The following is a 21,979-nucleotide window of genomic DNA, read 5'->3' as shown; positions in this document are numbered from 1 at the left end:
AATTCTTTCCTGGGGTAAGAGAGCCGGCGTGAATATGACCACGAAGGCATGCATGACGCTTTATAGCACTCGCAGGCTCCATAGTCTCTAAACCGTCGATAATCGGCGCCGGCTAGGGTGGAATATAGCCTCGGCCTTCAGATCTTAGCGGCCTAAATATTAATTCACGACGCCGAGCGACTTCACCAACATATTTAATGGCGAACTCGAAATGAGAAGTTGAGATTATACTCGCTGCATGATGATACTCGCCAGGCTTAAAGATATATTGAGTGCTACCCTGTATAGCACCATGGCGGGGGGTTATTATGTCTAGATTGCCATTAACTCCGCCTTATCATATTCTATACAACACAAATAATGGTGATCATAAAACTAAAAGACGCTTAAATAGAAGTCATATAGTAGCGGCCATTGGTGACCGTTTGGCACACAGCTATTAGATCCGTGGCCTACCTCGAAAGAGATGGATTCGGCCACAGCAATAGCAGGTACCGCAACCCGACGAAGAATATATGATCTATACTTCATTTCGCAAGAGAAATCTCCATATTACTGTAGCAACAGCTAACAAAATGCCGATGAACAGAACTAGATGTAGGATATTAGTACCGGGTTCATGCTGTGGACGGGACTTGATATATTCTCCAAAGACTGACCTTGACTCTCAATGTATATACCACCTCTGCTCAATATCAATACCAATCGTTTCCACCTTAACAGCTGCAGCGTAGAAAATCCACCACAGCTCGATCCTTCGACGACCGAACAGCCGGTTGGCCCACGTTTACACTCAAGATGCCACCGTCTCTTTTCCATAATCTGGTTGACCTCACTGTTGCAGAATAACTCATCGGTTCCAAGCTCGCATTTCCTTCTGGGGACAGCAAGACCTCGCTCATGGCGTTCGATGATCCAATTCACTCTCAGGGGCAAATTGGTTCGTACCAATGAGTAGAAATAGCCGTTTGTATGCTTTAAAGCCAATGCGTCAGGATAAGGTAGCAAAGAGGCAATATGCATGTGGATTTCGGTGGGGAGGTTAATGAACGATTCTGCACTTGATATTGGTATTGTTGATTTGGTTGTTGCCATTGACGATGTTGAATCAAGAGCATGTTTCTTCGACCGAATCAGTTGCATTTTGAAGGTCAATGCAAGTGCTCTGGGGTAACGTATGATAGGAGCTGTGAATTGAAATGAACCCAAAGTGTTAAAGAACTGTTTGCTATATTCTCTGTAGAGAGTATGGGGTAGATATATATAGTGTTTTGGTAGTGTGTGTTGTCTCAAGTATCTAGGCACTATTTTTGTTGCCTGCTGCGACCCGTATTTCAGCTTCAGCCACAGCCACAAAGGCAAACTCCAGCTGTAGAAGGGCTGTACTGGCTATACGGATCGCTAAACCAAACAGCCCACATCTTGAAACTAATCATTGACATTGCCTAGATGGAAAAGATCGAAGGTGGTTTCGTTCCTGGGCCAAAAGCTGCAGATTATCACGTGACAGATATCGCCAACTCCGACCTCTGATATCGAACTGAGCTTCAGAAGCTCATCCGTTTGACAGGTTGATACCGTCAGCTTCAAGCCACGAGAACTCGAAAAGGAGGATCAAGCTGGCTACTACTACCATATTGAAATAGTTTCCATATACCAGAACCCAAAAGACGTATCGTTACCAGAGCTAAAATGAGCGACAAGAAATCTTTCTACAACCAAACCGTGTCAGACACCTCCTTCCGACGAACCTGGGATCGCGAGGCCTACACCGAAAAAGCTGCTTCAGACGAAGCCAAGGCGAAAATCGAAGCAAAAGCCCGCTATGAAGCTAAGCTACAAGGCAAAAAATACCATGCTCCCGTCGACTACAGCACGCTCGAGGCGACCACGTCTCGCGCAAAACGGCTCGATGTGGCGAGTCTGGTTGGAAAGACTACATTAGTCCCGGCAGGCGCAGCAGTAGGGAAAAGAGGCCGTGGTGCGGGATTCTACTGCTCTGATTGCGACTTGACGTTTAAGGATAATATACAACTCGTTGAACATTTGAATAGCAAGCAACATCTGTTTGCGACAGGACAGAGTGGAGAGGTTGTCAGGGCTGGTGTCGTGGAGGTTAGGAACCGGCTAAGATGGTTGGCGCATAAAAGGAGAATGGAAGCGGAGGAGGACAAGAAAGTTGGACAGTTGGATCTTGATCTTAGGATCAAGAATAGGGAGGAAGAGGAGGCGAAGGAGAGAGAGGAAAGGCGGAGGAAGAGGAATGAGAAGAGGAGGAAGACTGGCAAAGATGGTGTCAAGCAAGAAGATGCTTGGGAAGGCCGACTAGGCATTATTTCTTAAGGACTTCCTTCTATGGATGAAACGACTTGAACGACACGAAAAAACTGATGCTTTGGACCATATACATCTGATGAAATATCACCAGCCCGTTGACATATGGAGGATGCACCAAGCCACATATCAAGGTCATGAAGCTTTGAATTCATATGCCCTAAAACAACCCATAAAGCCGGCCAGACAGACCAACGCCACCCCCAACCACATTATATACATTATCGTTGATCAGACACTAACCCCTGGGCTAATCTATGCATTCGATACCATCTAATGCATGCATCGCACGTCCGCCTTCTCTTTCAAAGACACCGACCACCCTCTCACATTCACCCCGCAGTTTTTCCTCGCCCTTTTCTGCATTCCAGAATATCCACTCTTCAATATTCATACGCTTCTCAGGACTAGTAACACCGTCCTTGGCAGCGTGCAGAATGTCGTTCAAAGATAAATTTTCTTTCCCTGTGGGGTCTGGAAGGAATGCTTCATCCAGGTCAACGGGTTCCCAGGGATCGGCTGTTGCAAGCTGTCTCGAGCGTGTTTCCCCCTTTGCAGGAGACAAGACAGGGGTCTTTGTGGTCAGGGGTACCTTGATTGGCTGTGAAGTCGTGTGAGGGTGAGCCCTTGACATCGTTGATGGCCTACTCGAAGGAGGCTGGTTTTCTGCGTCGGAGGACTGAGGAGATGGGGAGGGAGTATTGTCACGGGGCGAAAGCTGCGTTGAGGGATTAGCGGTAGGAGGGCTTGCCTGTCGGACTTGCTTGGAGGGACGGCGAATAATAGGTGCCTCCCGCGTTGGGCCGGCATTCTTTTGAGACTGGGTGTCAGTGTCGAGATTCTGGGCGCTAGAGTCCCCTTCGTCCACACCTGCCCTCGTGTTTTTACTACTATTCCGTCCTTTAGACAATCGAGCCACTGGTTTCTCCCTATCGATTGTTGTATCCTCAGCTGGAGCAGCCGTTTCGGCCGTAGTAATATCCTTCACGTCGCCACTGTCCGCCTTTTTCTTTCGGCCTTTTGTACTACTTGTCGTAGATTTTGTCTTCTTGCTTTGCTTCACCTTTTTTGGCTCAGGATCTGGTTCCCTACTCTCTGCTTTGAGTTCTGGAGACTGTATTGGTATTGATACGACAGGCTCGTCCATCTCCACATCCGCCTCTGAGGTAGGCTGTGGAAGTTGATCAAGGTCACTCGCTGGTAGTTTGTCGACTGACGATGTGGAAATTTGCTTCTTCTTTGTGGACTTCTTCGTTGTATGTTTCTTTTGGGTCTCCTGTTTAGGAAGTTCATCGCAGTCTTCAACTTGTGGGCTCACTTTTCGGCGCACAGGTGCTGTGGGAGCTGTTGATGAATGGCGAGGTCGACCAGGTGCCTTTTCAACAGCTTTGTTAGTTATAGATTCCGTTGGAAGGTCTTTGTCAAGATCAGCCTCCAACTCGGCATCGATCTCGTCATCATTGGGAATCTGAGACTTCAATGGAGCGGTAGAGGCGTTGGAGGCGGTAGACGCCTTTCGCCCTTTGGAGGTGCTTCCTTTCTTACGTCCCCTCTTTGGCTGTGGCGCGGCATCCAACCCAAGCTCATCGTCTGTAGGCTCCGCATAATCGACAGTTGAACCCGTAGTACGTTGGGCCTTTTTGGTCCGCGTTGCCGTAACACGCTTTTTCTTGGGCTTCGGTTCTGGTTGGAGCCGGCTGTCCTCGTCCAGGTTATCCCACCCTATCCCACTGATTGCTTCGCTCTTTCTTTTTGTGCCCCGGGAAGGGCTCTCGTATAAAATCGAATCCTCTTTTCTGTCCAGCTTCTCAACTATGTCTGGCTGGCTAGGTAAATCCATCCCGTCTTCTTTTTTCAATTTAGAGCTTCGAGATTTTGACTTGGCCGTTTTCTTTGTTGCTTTTGAAGTGCTAGTTGCGCTCTGTGACATCATACTTTGGTCCATAGCATCGTCAAAATCAACAGTGGGCGCCTCCGACGCAGTTGTGGTGTTGGATTGCGTGGATAAACGTGAAGCTTTCGAGCCGCGTCCTGCCTTACCTGGGCCTCTACCCTTTTTAGGTTGTTTTGCAAATGCGAAGAAAGAGCAATCTGAGGAACGTCGATAGTGCTCATCACTAATTTGTAGGTTAGCACGTTTACATACAGAGAAGAGGATAACTTCAACGTACAAAGGTTTATCCTTCGGCTCCCATCCATCTAAGGAGAGCTTGCAATAGGGGCAGCTGACTAAATCGTCACTCTCTTCATTTGGGCAAAAGTACCACCCTGCTTCAACCATCTTCAACTGCAGTTAGATCCTGTGGATAGGACAGTACAGCGGTTATTAACTCGTACCTTTTCCGTCTTACAAACCCATCCTCGCTTGCCGTCATGTGGCCAGGAGAAGAACGTCGCTCTCCGAGCATCTGCGATTTCGGGGCCGGTTGGATCTTCAATTTGCGCAGGATCTGAGGTCTGTTGAGCTATATTCATTATAATTGCCCATCCACACTGGGGGGAAAACCGCAAGTGCTCTGCAAAAGGGTCATCGCCCTCTTCCCAGCCATCGAGCGATCGTTCGCAGAGGAAACAGGTAGTATTGTCGGGGCTGAGGGCGGTTGGCGTGTAGTGGAATCCGGCATGGGCAAGCTACAATCATAATATTAGCTTAATTCTCTCAGAGCATTTTAGCATCAAAGCAGCAGACGTACCTCATCTGGCGAGGGGGTGGTATATGGCCAGGTGGTTGACTCTGCTTTTCCGTGATGCGCGACATCGAAGGTCGCCAGCCGGCCGGCAACCGTCTGGAGTTCGAAAGAGGCAGTCATGGCAGCACTGTTTCCCAGGTACGAGTCCTCGTTCAGCGGATATCCCCTTTGACCGACGGTAGATGCTGGGGGGATGTTGAAGAGAAAAACGATCTCTGGATGTCCGGCGGCTGTTCTGTATGTTTACCCATTGCCTAACTCGGCCAGCCAAACACGCGCCGTCATGTGACTATCTTCTGCTTTGTCATCGTCTTATATCATTTCTTACTCATCGTCTTATGTCATCTGCTTACTCATCTGTTACGCCCGCCTTGCGCCCACCGCCCTCCGGATTTCTTGGCCTTGGATTCTGCCGCGTTGGGAATCCCTGCCGCAAGTTTGGACGAAGCCGCGCCGTCAACTTTCCACTTCCTGCGACAGATACCGATCCACGCCAGTCAAGTGTCCATGCGAGCTAGATATATACACTGTCGCAGCCTTTGCTGTGTGTTTTGCAAGATTCCCGCTCACTACCTGCAATGCGCCAACTCTACGTACGAGATTCCATTTGTTCCAAGCTCCTCAACAGAACCCGGCTCAAGAGTCCGTACTGACCTTTGATCAATAGTCCATGAGGCCCAGGCTGGCTCTCCCTTGCAGCCGTTCTCTGCCTTCGCCATTGACTTCGTTCGTCTTTGTTTCCAACTCGTCTTTCGTGCGGCTACTCTCTACCGAACCATCGTCGAACCAAGTTGGCTCTAACCCCGGCCCTCCACCGGGTTTTAACATCGATGCCCACCGAAACACACCATTATCTTCGTCGTCTTCATCGGCTTCATCGGCCTCATTGGCTTCGTCTCAGGATGCACCGAATACCAGCGGGTCTACTACTCCACGTACAGAGTCGGATTGGGAGGATAATCCAAATTTCTTAATTAAAAACTTCTCCGAGCTTCCTTCGAAGAATTTTGGGGTTAATCAGCATATGATTATCAATGAAGAATTCAAGGAAGCTCTGCGACAAATCCTTTGGCAGTTCAAGGCACCGATTCGATATGCATTCGCATACGGGTCCGGTGTTTTCCCACAAAGCGGATCGTCTGGAGGGAGCTGCCACCCATCACCTCCGCAAGCAATTCAGGCAGTGCAGCAAGGCGGCGGGAAGATGATCGATTTCATCTTTGGGGTTTCACACAGCCAGCATTGGCACTCTCTTAATCTCAACCAGCACCGCAATCATTATTCAGGCCTTGGATCTATGGGATCGTATGTTGTGTCCCAAGTACAGGAAAAAATGGGAGCTGGAGTCTACTTCAATCCGTACATCACCGTGAACGGGACTCTGATTAAATACGGGGTTGTTAACATCGACACCCTTTGCAAAGACCTAAGTCAGTGGGATTCGCTGTATCTTGCAGGGCGACTCCATAAGCCAGTCAAGATTCTGCGCGATCATCCAAGTGTCCGACTGGCCAATCAAGTTAACCTTCTATCAGCTGTGCGTGTTGCTTTGCTATTGCTGCCACCCGATTTTACGGAGCAAGAGCTATACCGAAAGATCGCGGGTATCAGCTACCAAGGCGACCCCCGCATGTCCTTTGGCTCGGAGGACCCCAGGAAAATCCATAACATAGTCTCAGCCCAGATTACGAATTTCCGTCGACTATATGCACCGCTAATTGACACTCTGCCTAATGTCTCCTTCAACGACTCTCGATGCAGCGACCCGGACTGGCTTGACAACCCAGACATCAACGTTACCTTGGCACAAGACATGGACCCTATCAAACGAGGTAACATGGTCCGGCGGTTGCCCAAATCGTTCCGGGAGAAACTCTACTTCCAGTATCAAGGTCGATTCCAGATCCCACGCGGGGAATTCGATATTATGATGCAAAAGACTGCCGACGAGGACCCAGAACGTTTCCATCGCCGGCAGGGAAGTGACTTTGACCGGAGAATTGCTGCCGAGTCTAACCTGAAGGATGAGGTAACGCTCTCCATAAAAAACACAATATCCTGGCCTAGCACCAGCCAATCTATGAAAGGTGTCCTCACAGCGGGTATTTCCAAGTCGATGCGCTATCTCCAAGAGAAACGCCAAAAGTATAAGGCATCAAAAGCGTCGACCTCGGAGTCACCAGAGGACAAGCCCAAAGGTGAATGAGCGCTTGTATATTTATACCATTCATCAAGAAGATAAAAATAAGGAGCTGACTCCTTGTTGTCTCTTGAGAATTGAGCATCGGTGGCTTGGCGTTTTGTATATTGATTTTTTGGAAATTTTCTTTTCTTTTCCATAGAAGTGCGTGACATCACCACTGGCGTTTGACTGTACATAGATATATCAAGGCCACCCTAGGGAATCTAGGCTATCAATATTGTCTCTCGGGAGGATATTGCTTATAACAAGTGATAATATAAAACATGATCTCATTCCAAACCGCGTTGAGGGGCGATATGTATGCATCTTCCCATCTACCTGGACGAGAAATAGAATGCCGTTCTACTCGAAGTGTTTACTGGCGACGAAGGCCTGTATATAGTTGATTTAATCTATTTAGACACATAATGTAACTTTAAACGGGGGGGATTTAAATAAGGACGGCTAAACATTGTGGAAACGCGGAGTAAACCATCTCAACTTCACTCGCTCCTCCAGTGACTATCAGAAGCAGAACGGTGTAGTTCAACCCAGCGAGAATGCCTCCCTTTGATCTTTCCAAGTGCGCAAGGCCAAACATCCTCCAATTGCAGCCATACCGATGTGCGAGAGAGTAGGTCTCCCTGTGTCGAACCCCTCATGCCGGGATGAAAAGCTCATGAGTCAGTGACTACAAGGACGACGGGACAAACGTCCTTCTCGACGCCAACGAAAACGCATACGGCCCCAGCCTCACTCTGGATGCCGTTAAGAAGGCTGCAGGCGCCGAAGACGGCTCGAGCCCTGGTGATATAGATTTCCTGGGCTTGCACAGATACCCTGACCCGTAAGCATTTTGCCCCCACCCCCAAGCGTTCTATCAAGGCGAAGAGGCTCTAACAAGAATACGACACTCTACCCCGATAGACACCAGGTAGAACTGAAACAGCTTTTCTGTAACCTGCGGAACACCGGGGTTCATACGCAGAAGAAATTGAAGCCTGAGAACCTCTTCGTCGGCGTGGGCTCCGATGAGTCGATCGACGCTCTCCTTCGATGCTTCTGCACCCCTGGCAAGGACAAGATCCTAACATGCCCGCCTACATATGGGATGTACGCCGTTAGCGCTCAGGTTAACGATGTCGAAGTTGTCAAAGTGCCATTAGACGCTGAACACGGTTTCCAGCTCCGTCCAGACGCCATCAATGAAGCCCTATCCGCTGATCTGTTGATTAAGATTGTTTATATCTGTTCGCCAGGGAACCCAACAGGTAACCTGATCAAGAAAGATGATATACAGAAGGTTCTCAAGCACAAGACTTGGAATGGAGTGGTGATCGTTGACGAGGCGTACATTGATTTTGCGCCTGAAGGGTCCAGTCTTGCGGAATGGGTAACTGAATGGCCGAACCTGGCTGTTATGCAGACTCTGAGTAAAGCATTTGGCCTCGCGGGAATACGTTTGGGAACTACGTTTACAAGCCCGGAAATCGCCCTCTTACTGAATAGCATGAAGGCTCCGTATAGCATATCTACACCTACCAAGTCTCTTGCTTCTGCGGGACTTTCGCCAGAAAACCTTGCGCTGATGCGCAAAAACAAGGAGAAGCTGATTGCCCAGAGGGCGAGGATACTCGAAGAGCTACCTAAAATACCCGGCATTGGTCGATTTCTCGGTGGTACCGACTCAAACTTCCTTCTCGTGGAGATGCTGGACGGCCCGCTGAGTGAAGGTGGGAAGCCGTGTAATAAGACCGCGCTATCTGTATATCAGACCCTGGCTGAGAAGAGGGGAGTGGTTGTGCGGTTTAGGGGTAAAGAATATGGCTGCGAAGGTTGTCTGAGGATTACTGTTGGAACAGAGGCTGAAGTATCAAGGTTCTTAGCAGATGTGAGAACTGTTTTGGCAGACATATATGCTGCATCTAAGTGAATAGCTGGGCAGGATAGAGATTATATCAATTTCATTTAGATCCCTAGAACATATCAATCTTAACAGGGTCATTTAAATCTGAGAGCCGCCAACACCTTAATCACCCCTTTGTTGAAATCAACGGCAATATTAATTCACACATGCTTGGGTATCTCTAGCAAACCGACCCCAAAGTAAAAATAACCAAAACAATAACACCTTTCGCATAATTAACCGAGTCCGACACCAGCCCGTATTGCAGTTATGGTTCCAAATTTATTAGATCTATTGGATCAATGTTAGCGGTGCTTCATACCTTAATCGAGGGAACTTCGACGAAAGAAACTTACGAGACGTAAAGGAGTTCTAACTGGGGCACGTCCGCCGTGGAGAAACATTGCAACTGCTTTGCTAGGTGTAGCTTGGAGCTTCCGATATGCTTCATGGACGTGTCTTGCTTCGATCGGTGTTCGTCCTTCCTCAGGGGGGTCGAACAACCCTGTCTCTCTTTTCCGTTTCTTCTTCTCTCCTGATCCGTCCTCAGAGGCTCCAAGGCTTTTCTTGCCACGGTCTTCCTGCTCCTTGACCTTCAATGCCTCCTCCGTTAACGTTTGCACGATTTCAAACGTCAGAAAACCAAGGATATCGACAATGTCATCGTTCGGTTTGAAATCTGTAACGATCCCAAAACCTGCCCATTCTCGGAACCGTTTCGCTTTTCGGAACGTAAATGAGGCTTGTCGACAGTCGGACCAAAATACATATTCTTCACGGGTCATATTTTTGGTTCGCTCGTCAGCAGTAGCTAGGCGTTGAAGTGTGGCGTAATTCTGTTCCTCTTCCTCCTCGTCTTCCTCGTCCTCTCTTTCCGGTACCTGAATGGAATATAAACTGTTAAGATCCCAGGGAAGGCCGATTTTTGCACGTTTGTTCTTAGGTTTGGCAGCGATTTCTTGCGGCCCGGCAACACCGGCACCAACGAGGGCATCGTCTCCGGCTCCAAAGTCAGCGGAGTCTCCGCCACCTTTATCGTCAGAGTCTTTGACGTTTTTTCGAACGTCCTTCCACGAAAGGAAAGTCTTTAGACGAGACACCTTGGCCTTGTCATGCCGTATTAAGAAGAATAAATCGTCTGTCGATATGGATCGTACACCTCGACGAGCAGCCAGCGTGGTACTTCGTGAAAGCTTGTAATCATCAGCTGAGTATAAAAGCGCCAGGTTTCGGGTTGGGCAAACAAACCATTTCTATTACTTGTTGGCGTACTATTTCTTCGATAAGCGTGGTGGTTTCTGCTGACGCCTCCGCCGACTCGCCAGACACGAACATCATCTATGCATATCGTTAGCTTAAGATCATCAAGCGTAAATATTTAGCCAGGCATAATATAAATCTTTTGAAGTCCATCCGCAAATATAATAATCTCGCATTAGCCAAGGAGTGCCTCCTCAGCAAGGGTATATTCTTGGAAATTCTGAAACCTCCTATCTGTAATGTATCTCTAATGGAAATACTGGGCCCCTCAGGGCCTAGAGGCTATTTCATGATGTGACTGCCCGTAGAGACGCCTTATACAAAGGATGGGTGCAAGGAGAATGGACCAACCTGCTGAATCTCCTGCCGGTATTTCGGCGACCGCTCCGCCATCTTGAATGAGAGTTCCGCTTGGGAAAAGTTTTAATATAAAATATTCTAAGATTTGATAAGTGGGATTTAAATGTCTTGATAGATATTGGGGATTGAACAAAATATCTTGATGGAAAATGCGCCTGATTGGGATGAAGCTGGAGGACGTTCAAGCCACAAAGGCAGGTGAAATGACAGCTTAGTCAGCATGACGGTTAGTTTAGGTAAGCTGGAAACAGTGGCAGCCCTTTCCATGGAAACAGTTGATATCATGTTGTCATGGCCAAGGATAAACGTCAGGTTTATGTAGTAATTGATATTATATTTTCAGAGCCATTGCTACTTTTTTTAACAGGTTATATTCAATGCAAAGTACCCAAGCAGATCTGCTCTCTCTGAGTCACGTGACTACTATACATACTTCAAGACTATGAATTTCTCCCTCTATCTAGGCTGTATTTAATCAAGTAAGGTGGCCATGGCCCTCCTATCTCATTCAATATTCGTAATAATAACTGGACTTCATAAATGTCATCTTCGTGCATCTGATATGGAAGGTCGAGAAAATGCTTGGCATAGATCATGATGCCAAGACTAAACATCCCGCCGATGCTAGTTTATCGTGATAACAAAAAAAAAAGATGATGAACCGCCAAAGGAACAATTGAGATATCAGAATTATTGAACATGCTCTACCTCGTGGGACTTGGTCTCGCTGACGAGACTGATATTACTGTTAAGGGTTTAGAGATTGTTAAAAATGCCGAACGAGTCTATCTCGAGGCTTATACGAGCATTCTACTCGTTGATACATCCAAGCTGGTACGTCGCCCTGGTTAACCCCGCCATTATAACTCGTAACTAAATAGCTAACGCAGCTGAATTTCAGGAGGAATTCTATGGAAGACCAGTGATTGTAGCGGATCGTGAGATGGTCGAGTCTAGCAGTGATGAGATTCTGCATAACGCGGATAAAGTAGACGTTGCCTTCCTTGTTGTGGGCGACCCGTTCGGGTACGTATACTCCGTCAACGTTTTTCTACATTCGGTCTTGAGTTTAACTAACTATATGCTGGACCTTGCCTACAGAGCGACCACACATACCGATCTAGTTCTCCGTGCCCATGAGCTAGGGATCGAGATGAGGAATGTCCCCAATGCCTCTATAATGTCTGCTATCGGCTGCACGGGTCTGCAACTCTATAGCTTTGGTCAAACTGTCAGCATGGTGTTCTTTACCGAAACCTGGAAGCCATCATCTTACTACGATCGAATCAAGCAGAACGCTGAACATGGCCTGCACACCCTCGTCCTTCTAGACATCAAAGTGAAGGAACAGTCGCTAGAAAACATGGCGAGAGGAAGAAAGATATACGAACCCCCGAGGTATATGACCGTTGCGCAATGTGCAAGCCAAATGCTTGAGACCGAAGCGGAGAGGCAGGAGGGGATTTGTGGACCAGAGAGCTTAGCCATAGGTGCAGCCAGAGTGGGCGCCGTAGATCAGCAACTTGCTGTCGGCACTCTCGAAGAGCTTACCAAGATCGACATGGGAAAACCCTTACATTCCTTGGTTCTCCTGGGTACAAAAACCCACGAACTAGAACGGGACTACGTCCGCCGTTTTGCTATAAACACGACCACGTTCGACGAGATCTGGAAGAAGCATTATGAAGCCAAACCATAACTAACAGATCGACTCCTCCAAAATTTCACTTGTAAAGACGTCAAGCGTATTATGGATGAGCCCCTGATGCATGTTTAAGTCGTAGGCCACGTGACAGTTGGGGATGGGCCATGAGCACTTCAAATCTCTCCAATTACAACAATCTACCTGTCGGCTTTCCTTGCCCCTTTTATTCTTTTGTGCACATCAACAAGTGAGCTGAGGGCTCGAGGCTGAAAGCCGAACTTCAACTAACCCCCCGACCTGTGCAATCGAAATCGCCAATGTTAGGTTTACGGTTACTCGACATGCCCATTCTTCATAATTCACCGTGAGCCATCTCGCTATAACTTCAAGCATGGTAGTATACATCGTTTACGGTTTCCGCTGGTCAAGGGTTGGTACGCTCGCTGCACCGGGGATTCGCCCACATATCGTGATGAACGACCTTCTAGACGCTACCTCCGACTATATTCAAGAGCCACGCACAGCCAAAGAAGTTATACAATCATTTGAGCAGTTCGATCCCAGTATATCGTCTCATATTCCAGGACTTGCATTAATAGAACAATATGACCCCGAGGACACCAGCAGTTCAGCCACCGGTCAGCCCTATGCTTTTGTTTGCGCTAAGGTGGTTGCGATCGGAGGCGGCCCAGAACCACAGTCCAATTCGTTTCTTAGCCTCGACCTGGAAGAATTTATGAGTAAAGGCCCAGGTTTATCTTCGGAAGCGTCAGCTACCTTTTCACGGCTGCGGGAGGTTCTAGCCCCCGATGAGAAGATTCGGTGGTGGTTAGTATATAATGGGGACCCCGAGAGGTTTTACCCGGAAACAGATGACGAGATTGATGCTATCGAGGAGGAAAGTGATAGTGATGGGTTAGAGGACAATATTGACAAGCGTGGTCCACCTGTATGTGTCCATGGACTACTTGGTCCCATCTACATTGCGCTCCCATGGTTGCTGATATCTTCATAGCCCACTCGATCTAATATACCGCCTGCTATTCCGCCGAAGCCCAAACTCGAGCTTCCCACAAGAGCTAAAAATTAACTAGAAACGGTGCATGCCCATAAACGATGTATGCATAGACCAGACAATTTAGCTTAGCCTATAGCTGAATATGCTCTCTGGCGCCTGGTCCTTATGTTGCAATATTGGAGAGTACCAAACATAGTATTTATATAAACAAACCATCCATCTGAGCATGTATTTATGCTGGGAAAGATATCAAATGCGATGGAAGAAGCTTTAACCCCGTATATTGCTTATTATATAATCAAAGAGATAAGCGCTGTAGGCTTGGCATCGACGGTGACTTCATCAAGCGGAAAACGGGCAAGGGAAGAGCTTCAACAGGCCATCGCAGGGCATATATCGTGAGGACACCAACACCAAAACAATTTCGTGATGTGATAGGGCCTGAGTGCCATCTACACAGCTCGTCAAGGCATGGTTCTCTCGTTCATCATCGTTCAGAATCGGCAGTAAGCAGTGCTATCCATCTGTCCTTATCGCGTACAAGGGGGAGGGCTAACGAGCCTCGTAGAGGTAAAACCCGCCTGGCAAAGTGGTATGCGCCGTATAACGTAAGTGTTCGGAATCTCTTACTGTCCTATCTACTTGGATACGATACTAACCTGTTAATTCTATAGGATGACGAGAAAGTGAGATTAAAGGGCGAGGTATGAGCTCCCCCTGAGCATCGTTACCAATTCCGCATCCGCATTGAATGCCTTCCGTACCGAATATGTCCATTGTCTGACTTCAAGCCGCTGGAAACACCAGGTCCATCGCCTCGTTGCCCCACGAGACCAGAAGTACCAATCAAACTTTGTCGAGTTCAAACGCAGCACCAAGATAGTTTACAGGCGATACGCAGGGCTGTTCTTCTGTGTCTGCGTTGATGCGAATGACAATGAGCTAGCATACCTGGAGGCCATACATTTCTTCGTTGAAGTTTTGGATCAGTTTTTTGGTAACGTGTGCGAGTTGGATTTGGTCTTTAATTTTTACAAGGTATGCTCAATGGGATAGGAGAATTCCCAGCTCAGCTCCAACTATAGTCAGGATGGAAGTTATGGTGTCGTGGCATCATCGGAATCATGGCAAGGCTCGTTGTTGGTTAACATGGACTAATTTGAGTTGTGTATATTATAGGTTTACGCAATTCTTGATGAAGTGTTTCTAGCAGGTGAAATACAAGAGACGAGCAAACAAGTCGTTTTAACGAGGCTGGAGCATCTGGATAAACTGGAGTGATCATCTGAGGACTTTTTCATAGCCAATACGCGCTGTTGAATTGGCGCAGCGGCCGTGGAATAGCCGGACAGAATGTATATACACCCCATATGAATGATATATGTACCTTCCAAACAGCCTCTTTAGTAGGTACGAACACAGACAGCCCAACTTAGTCAACTTGGCAAATACAGAATATTTGATCGAGGCCAGGATTTCCTGGTTGTGTTTGTCTGACCGCTTCTATGAAGGTAGGATGATCCCTATCGAAGGTCCCCAAGAGTCCCAATTTTCTATATCATTTTCTGGGGATCTAAGGACAGATCTATCAATAAGCAAAAGAACACGCCGTTGGTTAGATAATATAAAGTCTCTTAATATCTATAAGGATGTATACTAATAAGGAGAATAGGGATTGAGGTATAGGTTACTCACTGAGATGTATAATCCCAACTTTATGCAGAAGCAAAGATACTAAGAATTGCTTCGCCAGGCATATTCCTCATAGTAGGATCCTATGTTCACACAGTCTTACGCGTGCCTAGGACTGCCGTGATATCAATTTGGAGATCCGGCAGCGATGTTCCGTGTTGCTGCCGATACTGACGTAGTATTTTCTTCATTATTATATTATTAATTTGATGCTATTTATTATTTGTCATTTAATATTTATATGAGGGGTAGTAGCGTTGGTTCTACTACGGTCGAAACAATGTAGTTAACTAACTACATCCAAGTTCTCAACATCTTTCTCCCCTTGTATACCAACACCAACCAGTTGATAGATAATGGCAGCAACTATAGATCTCTCTCAGCTTCCAGACATTAGCGACCAGCTGGTCACGCCAGACAACCCGGCCCGCGACTCAGCAGAAGGGATGGATGTCGCCCGCTGCGTTGCTCTACACAACTACCTGGTTCACTATGCCTGGGTGGCCCAGGGCCGTTCGCCAGATTCTCTGCGCCGAAATAGCTATACCTATTTTGCAGTCAAAGGCGATGCTGCAGAGGCTATCCGTCCTAGGCTTCACCCGTCGCTGGCGGCTTTCCTAGACACAGCGATACTGCCTCTTTACCAATACCGTCCCTCTGGATACCTGTTCTACTACGCTCATTATTTCAATGACCCGCGATATCTATTCGACAACGACGCGGCCGACCTGCAGGATATGCCAGCGGATAGTCTGGTGAACCTCTACTCAGGCGGGATGGAGATTGAATCCGGCGGTGGTTTGTTCTACCATCAAGGCTCCCATTGCGCCGTGGTCTTTATGCATATGGATGCCCATGATCAAGCATTCCCCATTGAGGCTCATGAGGAGCTCTGGCACCCATTTGAGACGGTGCTCTCTAACTGGATCAACCTGATACATATCGGCAAAGTTGTAGGCTCGCTCCCTGATGAGCCAGGCTTGTTCGACTGTGAGAAGTTCATGTGCTGGGAGTGGCGGCCCTACAGTGATGCTCAGGTCGATACTTGCATCGCTGCGTGGGACCGGTTGTGTGAAGCCATCGAGGCGCGCATCTCGAGCAGCACGGCCGGTAGGGCGGTTGATAATAAGGATAATGATAATAAGGATAATAATAACCGCCGTAATTCAGGGTTAGTCCCCCAGGCCGTCCTGGATGCTGCTTCAGTGCCTGATCCCGGCTTTGCGCGTGCCTTTCTGACTCGTGCACGACGGCCGCTATTCCATCGCATTGCTCCAGGGCTTGTCTTGCCCGCAATGGACGAGGCTGGATTTGCGGAAGAACAACCGTACACCCGCCTGCCTCGTTCCTCGCCTTACTCAATACCGCCCGTCTGCCTTTTCCCCGCTGCCGGGGAACATCTGGTCAAGTTGACAAGCATGACGTGCGCATTTACTGATGACTTTAGTGCATCGTCTGTTCATTCAAATATTCCACCCCGAGTGAATGCTGGTGTCTATAGTGAGTCTGTTGAGCGGAATCGAGTCGACAACGCGGAGGAAGGATTTCGGCTGTTACTTCCCTTCAGCTTTATGGAGCGTGATTGGGAAAACACTGGTTTAGGCGCGCGGAAGAGCGACGGGTCTCTTGCGGGCGCGGATTCACCAGGGAATGTGGGATGCCTCTTTCAGCATGGATACAAACCGTTTGGCGGCGAAAACTTGCGCCCCCAGCGGCTGGAATGTTTGTTCAATTGTTGGCGCAAGCTCATAGTCGATAGCGTCTGGTCGGTTGGGCCGGAAGGGGTGGAAGGCACCCTTGATACGTTCAGGGAAGCCGACGGAGAGCGTTGGAGGCACTATTACATCCCGCCCTCATGGTAATCACTCTATAACAAATAGGATGGTCTATAAGATTGAAGTAGGTACAGTATTTAGAAAAAGGTTTTATTAACTAGACTCTATCATCCAGAATATTTATAAGAATGGCTCGGTGTACAGTGCATATATCTTAATGGCAGATCGGGCTAGAGGAAGTAACACTTTCGGCTATCGATAGGGTTGCTATCCATATTGACGAAGAATAAATTATTATTATAATCAAGACTAGATGCTTCAAAAGTTGAAATTGCGCAGAGGGGAGATCATACGAGTGCCTATTGTTCTGGCTCCAACTGCTATAGTGGCGCCTGTACGGAGTAAACGTTGACGATAAACTCGGCAGTATATACTGAAAATAGTGCCAATAATTAGTTAATTACCGTGTTTAATGCATTTCTTGGGTATTTAAGAGCAGCTGTATCGACTGGAGGACGCTGTTGCTCCAGAAGTCGTCTCTCATGACCACTTCGCCGTCAACGGGGTATTGGGCTGCTCAGCTTCGTCACTTTCTAGTTAACACTTTGCTGGTATATATTAATCCAGTTATCAAGCCAAGTGAGACATTGGGTATAGTAGCTATCCTAGTTCGGGTATAAAAATGTGGACAACACTGTCAACGTCCAGATCCCTGAAGAGATATTTCCTATCTCCAAAGTTTCGCCTGGCTAATCGGCACCCTGTTTATATTACATATCAACTAACTCGTCCGAGCTGCCATCAAACAAGGGCCAGGATATCTCAACGACGCCGGGATGTCTCTAGCGAGCTGGCATGGGCGACTTATATTCCCCGCGGGGAAGAAACAACACGACAAGACCCCTGAGCTGATCTCGTCACCGTCTCTATCCATGGTTGCAGAGAAGCCTCTCGCCCGTCTTCCGAGCTGCATAGATTAACTCCGCATGGTACGGACGAAGAGCGCTGGTCGAAGGGGGCGGACTCGCTTCTGGAAGACTGCTATCCCCAAGCAGAAGGTCGGGCTCCCAACTTGTCGCCGACATCTTGACTTTTGGCCTCCTCCCCCTGGCAACCAAGCTACGACAAAGCTTGGTCTAGGTTGTTTGGCCAAGGGACCCGTAAGTACGAGCCTGCTCATGACGGACGAAGAGTTACTCAACTGACCAGAATCCAGGGCAGCAGAAGTCAAGTGGCAGACATCTACGGGGTGTCATGAAGGAATTGTACGACCCAACGCCTGCTTCTGGCAATATGCTGCGTGATCAGGCTCGTCCATACACAGTTCGAGTTCGAGTTCGCCGTGATGTCACTCGTGTCTGAGTCGCCCTTGACCTTGTCTAGGCTAGTCTTGGGGGGCGGGTAGCAAAGGAGATGCAACCTTGTCGATGTCGAATTTCTCTCCTCCATCCAATTTGCCTGACCTCGGCAGCCAACTGCGATTCTCCATGCTCCGTCTGCTCGGCCGCAAGGTTGGACGGGGAGTTACCATGCCTGTCAGCGGGGAGGATCAACGCTCTCCACAGAGTCCGTTGACGAGCTGTCCGGCCGTCTATATATGGGCCATGTCTCGCACCCGCGTGGAGGAGTTTTCGCCAGCCCAGAGTCTCTTGCTGAACTCGAGTCAACATGAAGTTCACCAGCTGCTTCCTCCAGGGCTCTGCCCTTGCTCTCCTCGCGGGACTGGGGTCGACCTTCGGACTCTCCAACTCCAAGTTGGTCAGAGACCTCCATGATGCCGCCATGATGGGCATGGATCCCGATGTCGTTCTGCACCCTGAGCAGTTCAAGGCGCAGATGGCGGGTATCCAGTCTGCCAACCCGGTAGCAGAGACCTTTGACGTATGTGCTCCCCTTTATGTCTGTCATATATGGCCAACCTTGTTAACAATCTGTTTAGATGCCAATTGACCACAAGGGCAACAAGACTGGCACCTATAAGCATCGTTTCTGGATCAACGAGCAAGATTACAAGCCAGGTGGTCCAGTCTTTGTTTTCGACTGCGGTGAAGCCGCCGGTCAGAGATATGCAAACAACTATCTCTTCAACGAGACCAACTTCTTCAGACAGTTCACCAAGAAGTTCAACGGTATCGGTATCGTATTTGAGCACAGGTATGACGTCTACTCTCAAAGCATTGTAATATGAATACTAACAGTGGGTAAAGATACTACGGAGAATCAACCCCCTACCCGGTTACCGTCAACACTCCCCCAGAGCACTTCCAGTATCTCGACAACGACCAGGCTTTGGCAGATCTTCCATATTTCGCTAAGGACTTCAAGCGAGCTGCTTTCCCCGACACTGATCTCAGACCAAATGCTACTCCATGGATCATGGTCGGAGGATCTTACCCCGGTATGCGAGCTGCATTCACCCGTGACAGGTACCCAGAGACCATCTATGCTTCGTGGGCATCCTCCGCACCCGTCCAAGCTCAGATCGATATGGCCGTGTACTACGAGCAGGTCTACAGAGGACTTGTCGCTTACGGCTGGGGCAACTGCACCAAGGATATCCACGCCGCATACAGATACATTGACCGTCAGCTCTCCAGAAAGGACAGCGCAGCAGCTATCAAGAAGCTCTTCTTGGGTGAGGGCGCCGATGCGGCTAGCAATGGTGACTTCACCGCTGCTCTGATCGTTGCATACGCCGGATGGCAATCATCCGGAGCCGACGGCCAGGTTGGCAAGTTCTGCAACTGGCTCGAGACCGATCCCAAGACGAACAAGACCGCTCCTGCTGAGGGTTGGGCTCCTACCAAGGGAGACAAGGCCATGGCCGAGCGTTTCGCTGCCTGGCCCACCCTCGCTGCCATGGTCAACGCCAATGCCATGACCAACTGCAAGCAAACTGACAAGTCCAAGCCACTCGAGTGCAAGCTCGACAAGCCAAGTGAGGACCCAGACTTCATCAGCTGGATCTGGCAATACTGCAGTGAATGGGGCTACTACCAGGGCGTAAACTTCCCAACACACGAGATCCTGTCCAGGTACCAGACCAACCAGTACAACCAGGAGTTCTGCTACCGCCAGTTCCCTACCGGTGTCAAGAGCGGCTACCTTCCACGCGCACCCCAAACCCACAAGACCAACCGTGCTACTAAGGGATGGCACATGCGCCCATCCAACGTCTACTGGAGTGGTGGTCAGTGGGATCCATGGAAGACTCTTTCACCACTATCCACCGAGGTCTTCGCCCCTCGCATCGAGGTCTCCAAGGAGATCCCGAAATGCAACGTTTCCACCGGTCCAAAGAAGATCTTCGGCTACGTCATTCCAAATGCCCAGCACGTCTACGATTTTAGGACCTACTTCAAGCCCGGTGCTGTTTCCAGACAGCTCTTCTCGGACGCTTTGGAGGCATGGCTTCCTTGCTTCAAGAAGCATTAGATGAAAAGGGATACTAAAAGAAAAAAGAACGACTAATGTCGGAATGATTTTCTTTCTTTTTTTCAGGGTTAAGATAAAATGACCTGTATATAAATATATCTTAGAATCATACATATGTTTCAATAAGCCAGCGCGTTTCTACAGTAGTATTATTAATGGGCACTTGCCGGTTTCAGGTCTGAGTATCCTTGACTGCCTCGATGCATGTATAGCGACGGAAATATAGGTAGCACAGTTATCTGTACAACAATCCCATAGAATCAAAATGTTTACCTAGGTGATATCGATGGTCCAAGCGAACAGCATCGAGTTGATGATAGAGGGTTGTCCGTTTTAGGAAAGTCGACATCTAGATGGCTTCAACATGCTATCAACTATGGAAAAACAGTCGCAGCTTGGGCACCGTTAATCATGATCGTATAGTTCCACCATTTTCACGGCTACTAGTGATACTAATATACTGTTCGACGAGCCTTCAATGCCAATTTCTCAATCTTAAACCATCTAGCATCTGGCTGGTAAATCCGACTGAAACATCGGCTGACAGGCGGCACAACGGGTGATCTATAAGGCATTACTCATGTCCGAAGTATGACCCTACTTCCGCCTAAGCCGTTGGGAGACGGATATGCCACGTGTGTGTGACGCTGTGTAAATCGGGAGGTAAACAGCGGTAATATCATATTGTGAAGGATGATATACCGAGACCGAGCCCCAATGTAGAAAGCCATTGTCTTGAAAACGGATCTCCATATTCAGGTACAGTCACAGTTAGTATAATCCCTTCGAAATAGACATACCGTTGGAATTCCCTAGTCATTGCTATTGTTTGGAAATAAACAATTACAAAGGTTTCTCAACATATGTAATGAATTCGCGGTTAGCAGGGCTTATAGGGATTCGTCTGAAAAAAATACATATCAAGGAGGCATCTGGTTTCACGATCCTTCGGCATTTACATGTCCAAGCTGTTCCCCTTGGTGTCCGCCAGCATTATCTGGATATGGGAAAATCGTTGGTATTTAGTAGTCGTTTGCAACCATGCACCACTGCCAATCTGTCCCCTTTATTCTGGCACCGGGTACTGGGTTAACCAACGAGACCGCTAGGGTCTACGCCGTATGACTTATGCTGTAGCTAAAAAGGGATCCACGATGCAGTAACGACGATGCAACTCATTCCTGCGCATGGCGTACATTGTGGAACCATGGCGAGTATAATTTGCTTTGTTTGCCCTGGTTTGATATAGAGAAATGAAGTTCCCATGGCTAAGGTTGCTGCAATATGTCCTATTCATCAAAGAGAATCCTATCATCGGAATATTGAACGTGCTTAACTCCGTTAGCTAGTTTTCTGAAAGCTTTGCCGTATTGAGGCCGAAGCTCGGTGAGACTCCCAGGCAGTTACACCACATAGCATTCATATTCTCTCGGAATTAGCGCCTTCGAATCAAAAGTCTAGATACACAGTACTTACAGGTAGATCGACTATTTTCCAGTGGAGTCAGTTGAACTGCGACTTATGATCCGTTGCACTGAAAAAACGCGTCTTTCTCGGTACTTTTGAACAAGCGACATTAGAGACTTTCCCACCGGCAAGATTCCAGCATTCCCAGCAATGCCACCTGACTTAAAGCTATTTCGTCGTAAATCTATGAAAACTGGGGGTGTAGAGTGAGAGCT

The 21,979-nt window shown here is 48.2% G+C and overlaps 9 protein-coding genes across 9 annotated transcripts; 7 read left to right on the top strand and 2 right to left on the bottom strand.

Moving 5' to 3' along the window:
* Positions 1–1,692: 1,692 nt before the first annotated feature.
* On the top strand, positions 1,693–2,343 carry GIQ15_00752 (uncharacterized protein; the record flags this gene model as incomplete). Its single annotated transcript, XM_033548169.1, has 1 exon — positions 1,693–2,343. One exon carries the CDS (start codon positions 1,693–1,695, stop codon positions 2,341–2,343), a length of 651 nt encoding a protein of 216 aa, XP_033409120.1.
* A 241-nt stretch (positions 2,344–2,584) lies between these two features.
* Positions 2,585–5,743, bottom strand: GIQ15_00751 (uncharacterized protein; the record flags this gene model as incomplete). The annotated part of the gene is made up of 6 exons (XM_033548168.1): positions 2,585–4,451; positions 4,506–4,615; positions 4,672–4,965; positions 5,028–5,254; positions 5,389–5,495; positions 5,622–5,743. The coding sequence occupies 6 exons, from the start codon at positions 5,741–5,743 to the stop codon at positions 2,585–2,587; spliced, it is 2,727 nt and encodes a 908-aa protein (XP_033409119.1).
* Positions 5,744–6,048: 305 nt separating this feature from the next.
* Positions 6,049–7,230, top strand: GIQ15_00750 (mitochondrial import protein mmp37; the record flags this gene model as incomplete). The annotated part of the gene is made up of 1 exon (XM_033548167.1): positions 6,049–7,230. The coding sequence occupies one exon, from the start codon at positions 6,049–6,051 to the stop codon at positions 7,228–7,230; it is 1,182 nt and encodes a 393-aa protein (XP_033409118.1).
* Positions 7,231–7,828: 598 nt separating this feature from the next.
* GIQ15_00749 (histidinol-phosphate aminotransferase) lies at positions 7,829–9,139 on the top strand (the record flags this gene model as incomplete). Its single annotated transcript, XM_033548166.1, has 3 exons — positions 7,829–7,840; positions 7,905–8,053; positions 8,134–9,139. The coding sequence occupies 3 exons, from the start codon at positions 7,829–7,831 to the stop codon at positions 9,137–9,139; spliced, it is 1,167 nt and encodes a 388-aa protein (XP_033409117.1).
* A 258-nt stretch (positions 9,140–9,397) lies between these two features.
* GIQ15_00748 (spt3) lies at positions 9,398–10,765 on the bottom strand (the record flags this gene model as incomplete). The annotated part of the gene is made up of 4 exons (XM_033548165.1): positions 9,398–9,403; positions 9,469–10,305; positions 10,385–10,450; positions 10,724–10,765. The coding sequence occupies 4 exons, from the start codon at positions 10,763–10,765 to the stop codon at positions 9,398–9,400; spliced, it is 951 nt and encodes a 316-aa protein (XP_033409116.1).
* Positions 10,766–11,431: 666 nt separating this feature from the next.
* GIQ15_00747 (diphthine synthase) lies at positions 11,432–12,431 on the top strand (the record flags this gene model as incomplete). Its single annotated transcript, XM_033548164.1, has 3 exons — positions 11,432–11,566; positions 11,634–11,758; positions 11,834–12,431. The coding sequence occupies 3 exons, from the start codon at positions 11,432–11,434 to the stop codon at positions 12,429–12,431; spliced, it is 858 nt and encodes a 285-aa protein (XP_033409115.1).
* Positions 12,432–12,768: 337 nt separating this feature from the next.
* Positions 12,769–14,553, top strand: GIQ15_00746 (uncharacterized protein; the record flags this gene model as incomplete). Its single annotated transcript, XM_033548163.1, has 6 exons — positions 12,769–13,326; positions 13,834–13,901; positions 13,964–14,003; positions 14,070–14,099; positions 14,203–14,433; positions 14,485–14,553. 6 exons carry the CDS (start codon positions 12,769–12,771, stop codon positions 14,551–14,553), a joined length of 996 nt encoding a protein of 331 aa, XP_033409114.1.
* Positions 14,554–15,443: 890 nt separating this feature from the next.
* Positions 15,444–16,949, top strand: GIQ15_00745 (uncharacterized protein; the record flags this gene model as incomplete). Its single annotated transcript, XM_033548162.1, has 1 exon — positions 15,444–16,949. One exon carries the CDS (start codon positions 15,444–15,446, stop codon positions 16,947–16,949), a length of 1,506 nt encoding a protein of 501 aa, XP_033409113.1.
* A 1,581-nt stretch (positions 16,950–18,530) lies between these two features.
* GIQ15_00744 (uncharacterized protein) lies at positions 18,531–20,297 on the top strand (the record flags this gene model as incomplete). The annotated part of the gene is made up of 3 exons (XM_033548161.1): positions 18,531–18,743; positions 18,802–19,016; positions 19,070–20,297. 3 exons carry the CDS (start codon positions 18,531–18,533, stop codon positions 20,295–20,297), a joined length of 1,656 nt encoding a protein of 551 aa, XP_033409112.1.
* Positions 20,298–21,979: the final 1,682 nt, after the last annotated feature.

This window comes from Arthroderma uncinatum (assembly GCF_011692745.1).
Source record: "Arthroderma uncinatum strain CBS 119779 chromosome Unknown scaffold1, whole genome shotgun sequence".
Taxonomy (NCBI): Eukaryota; Fungi; Ascomycota; class Eurotiomycetes; order Onygenales; family Arthrodermataceae; genus Arthroderma; species Arthroderma uncinatum.
The sequence above is the reverse complement of the archived record's forward strand: the minus strand, read 5'-3'. Positions and strand labels throughout refer to the sequence as shown.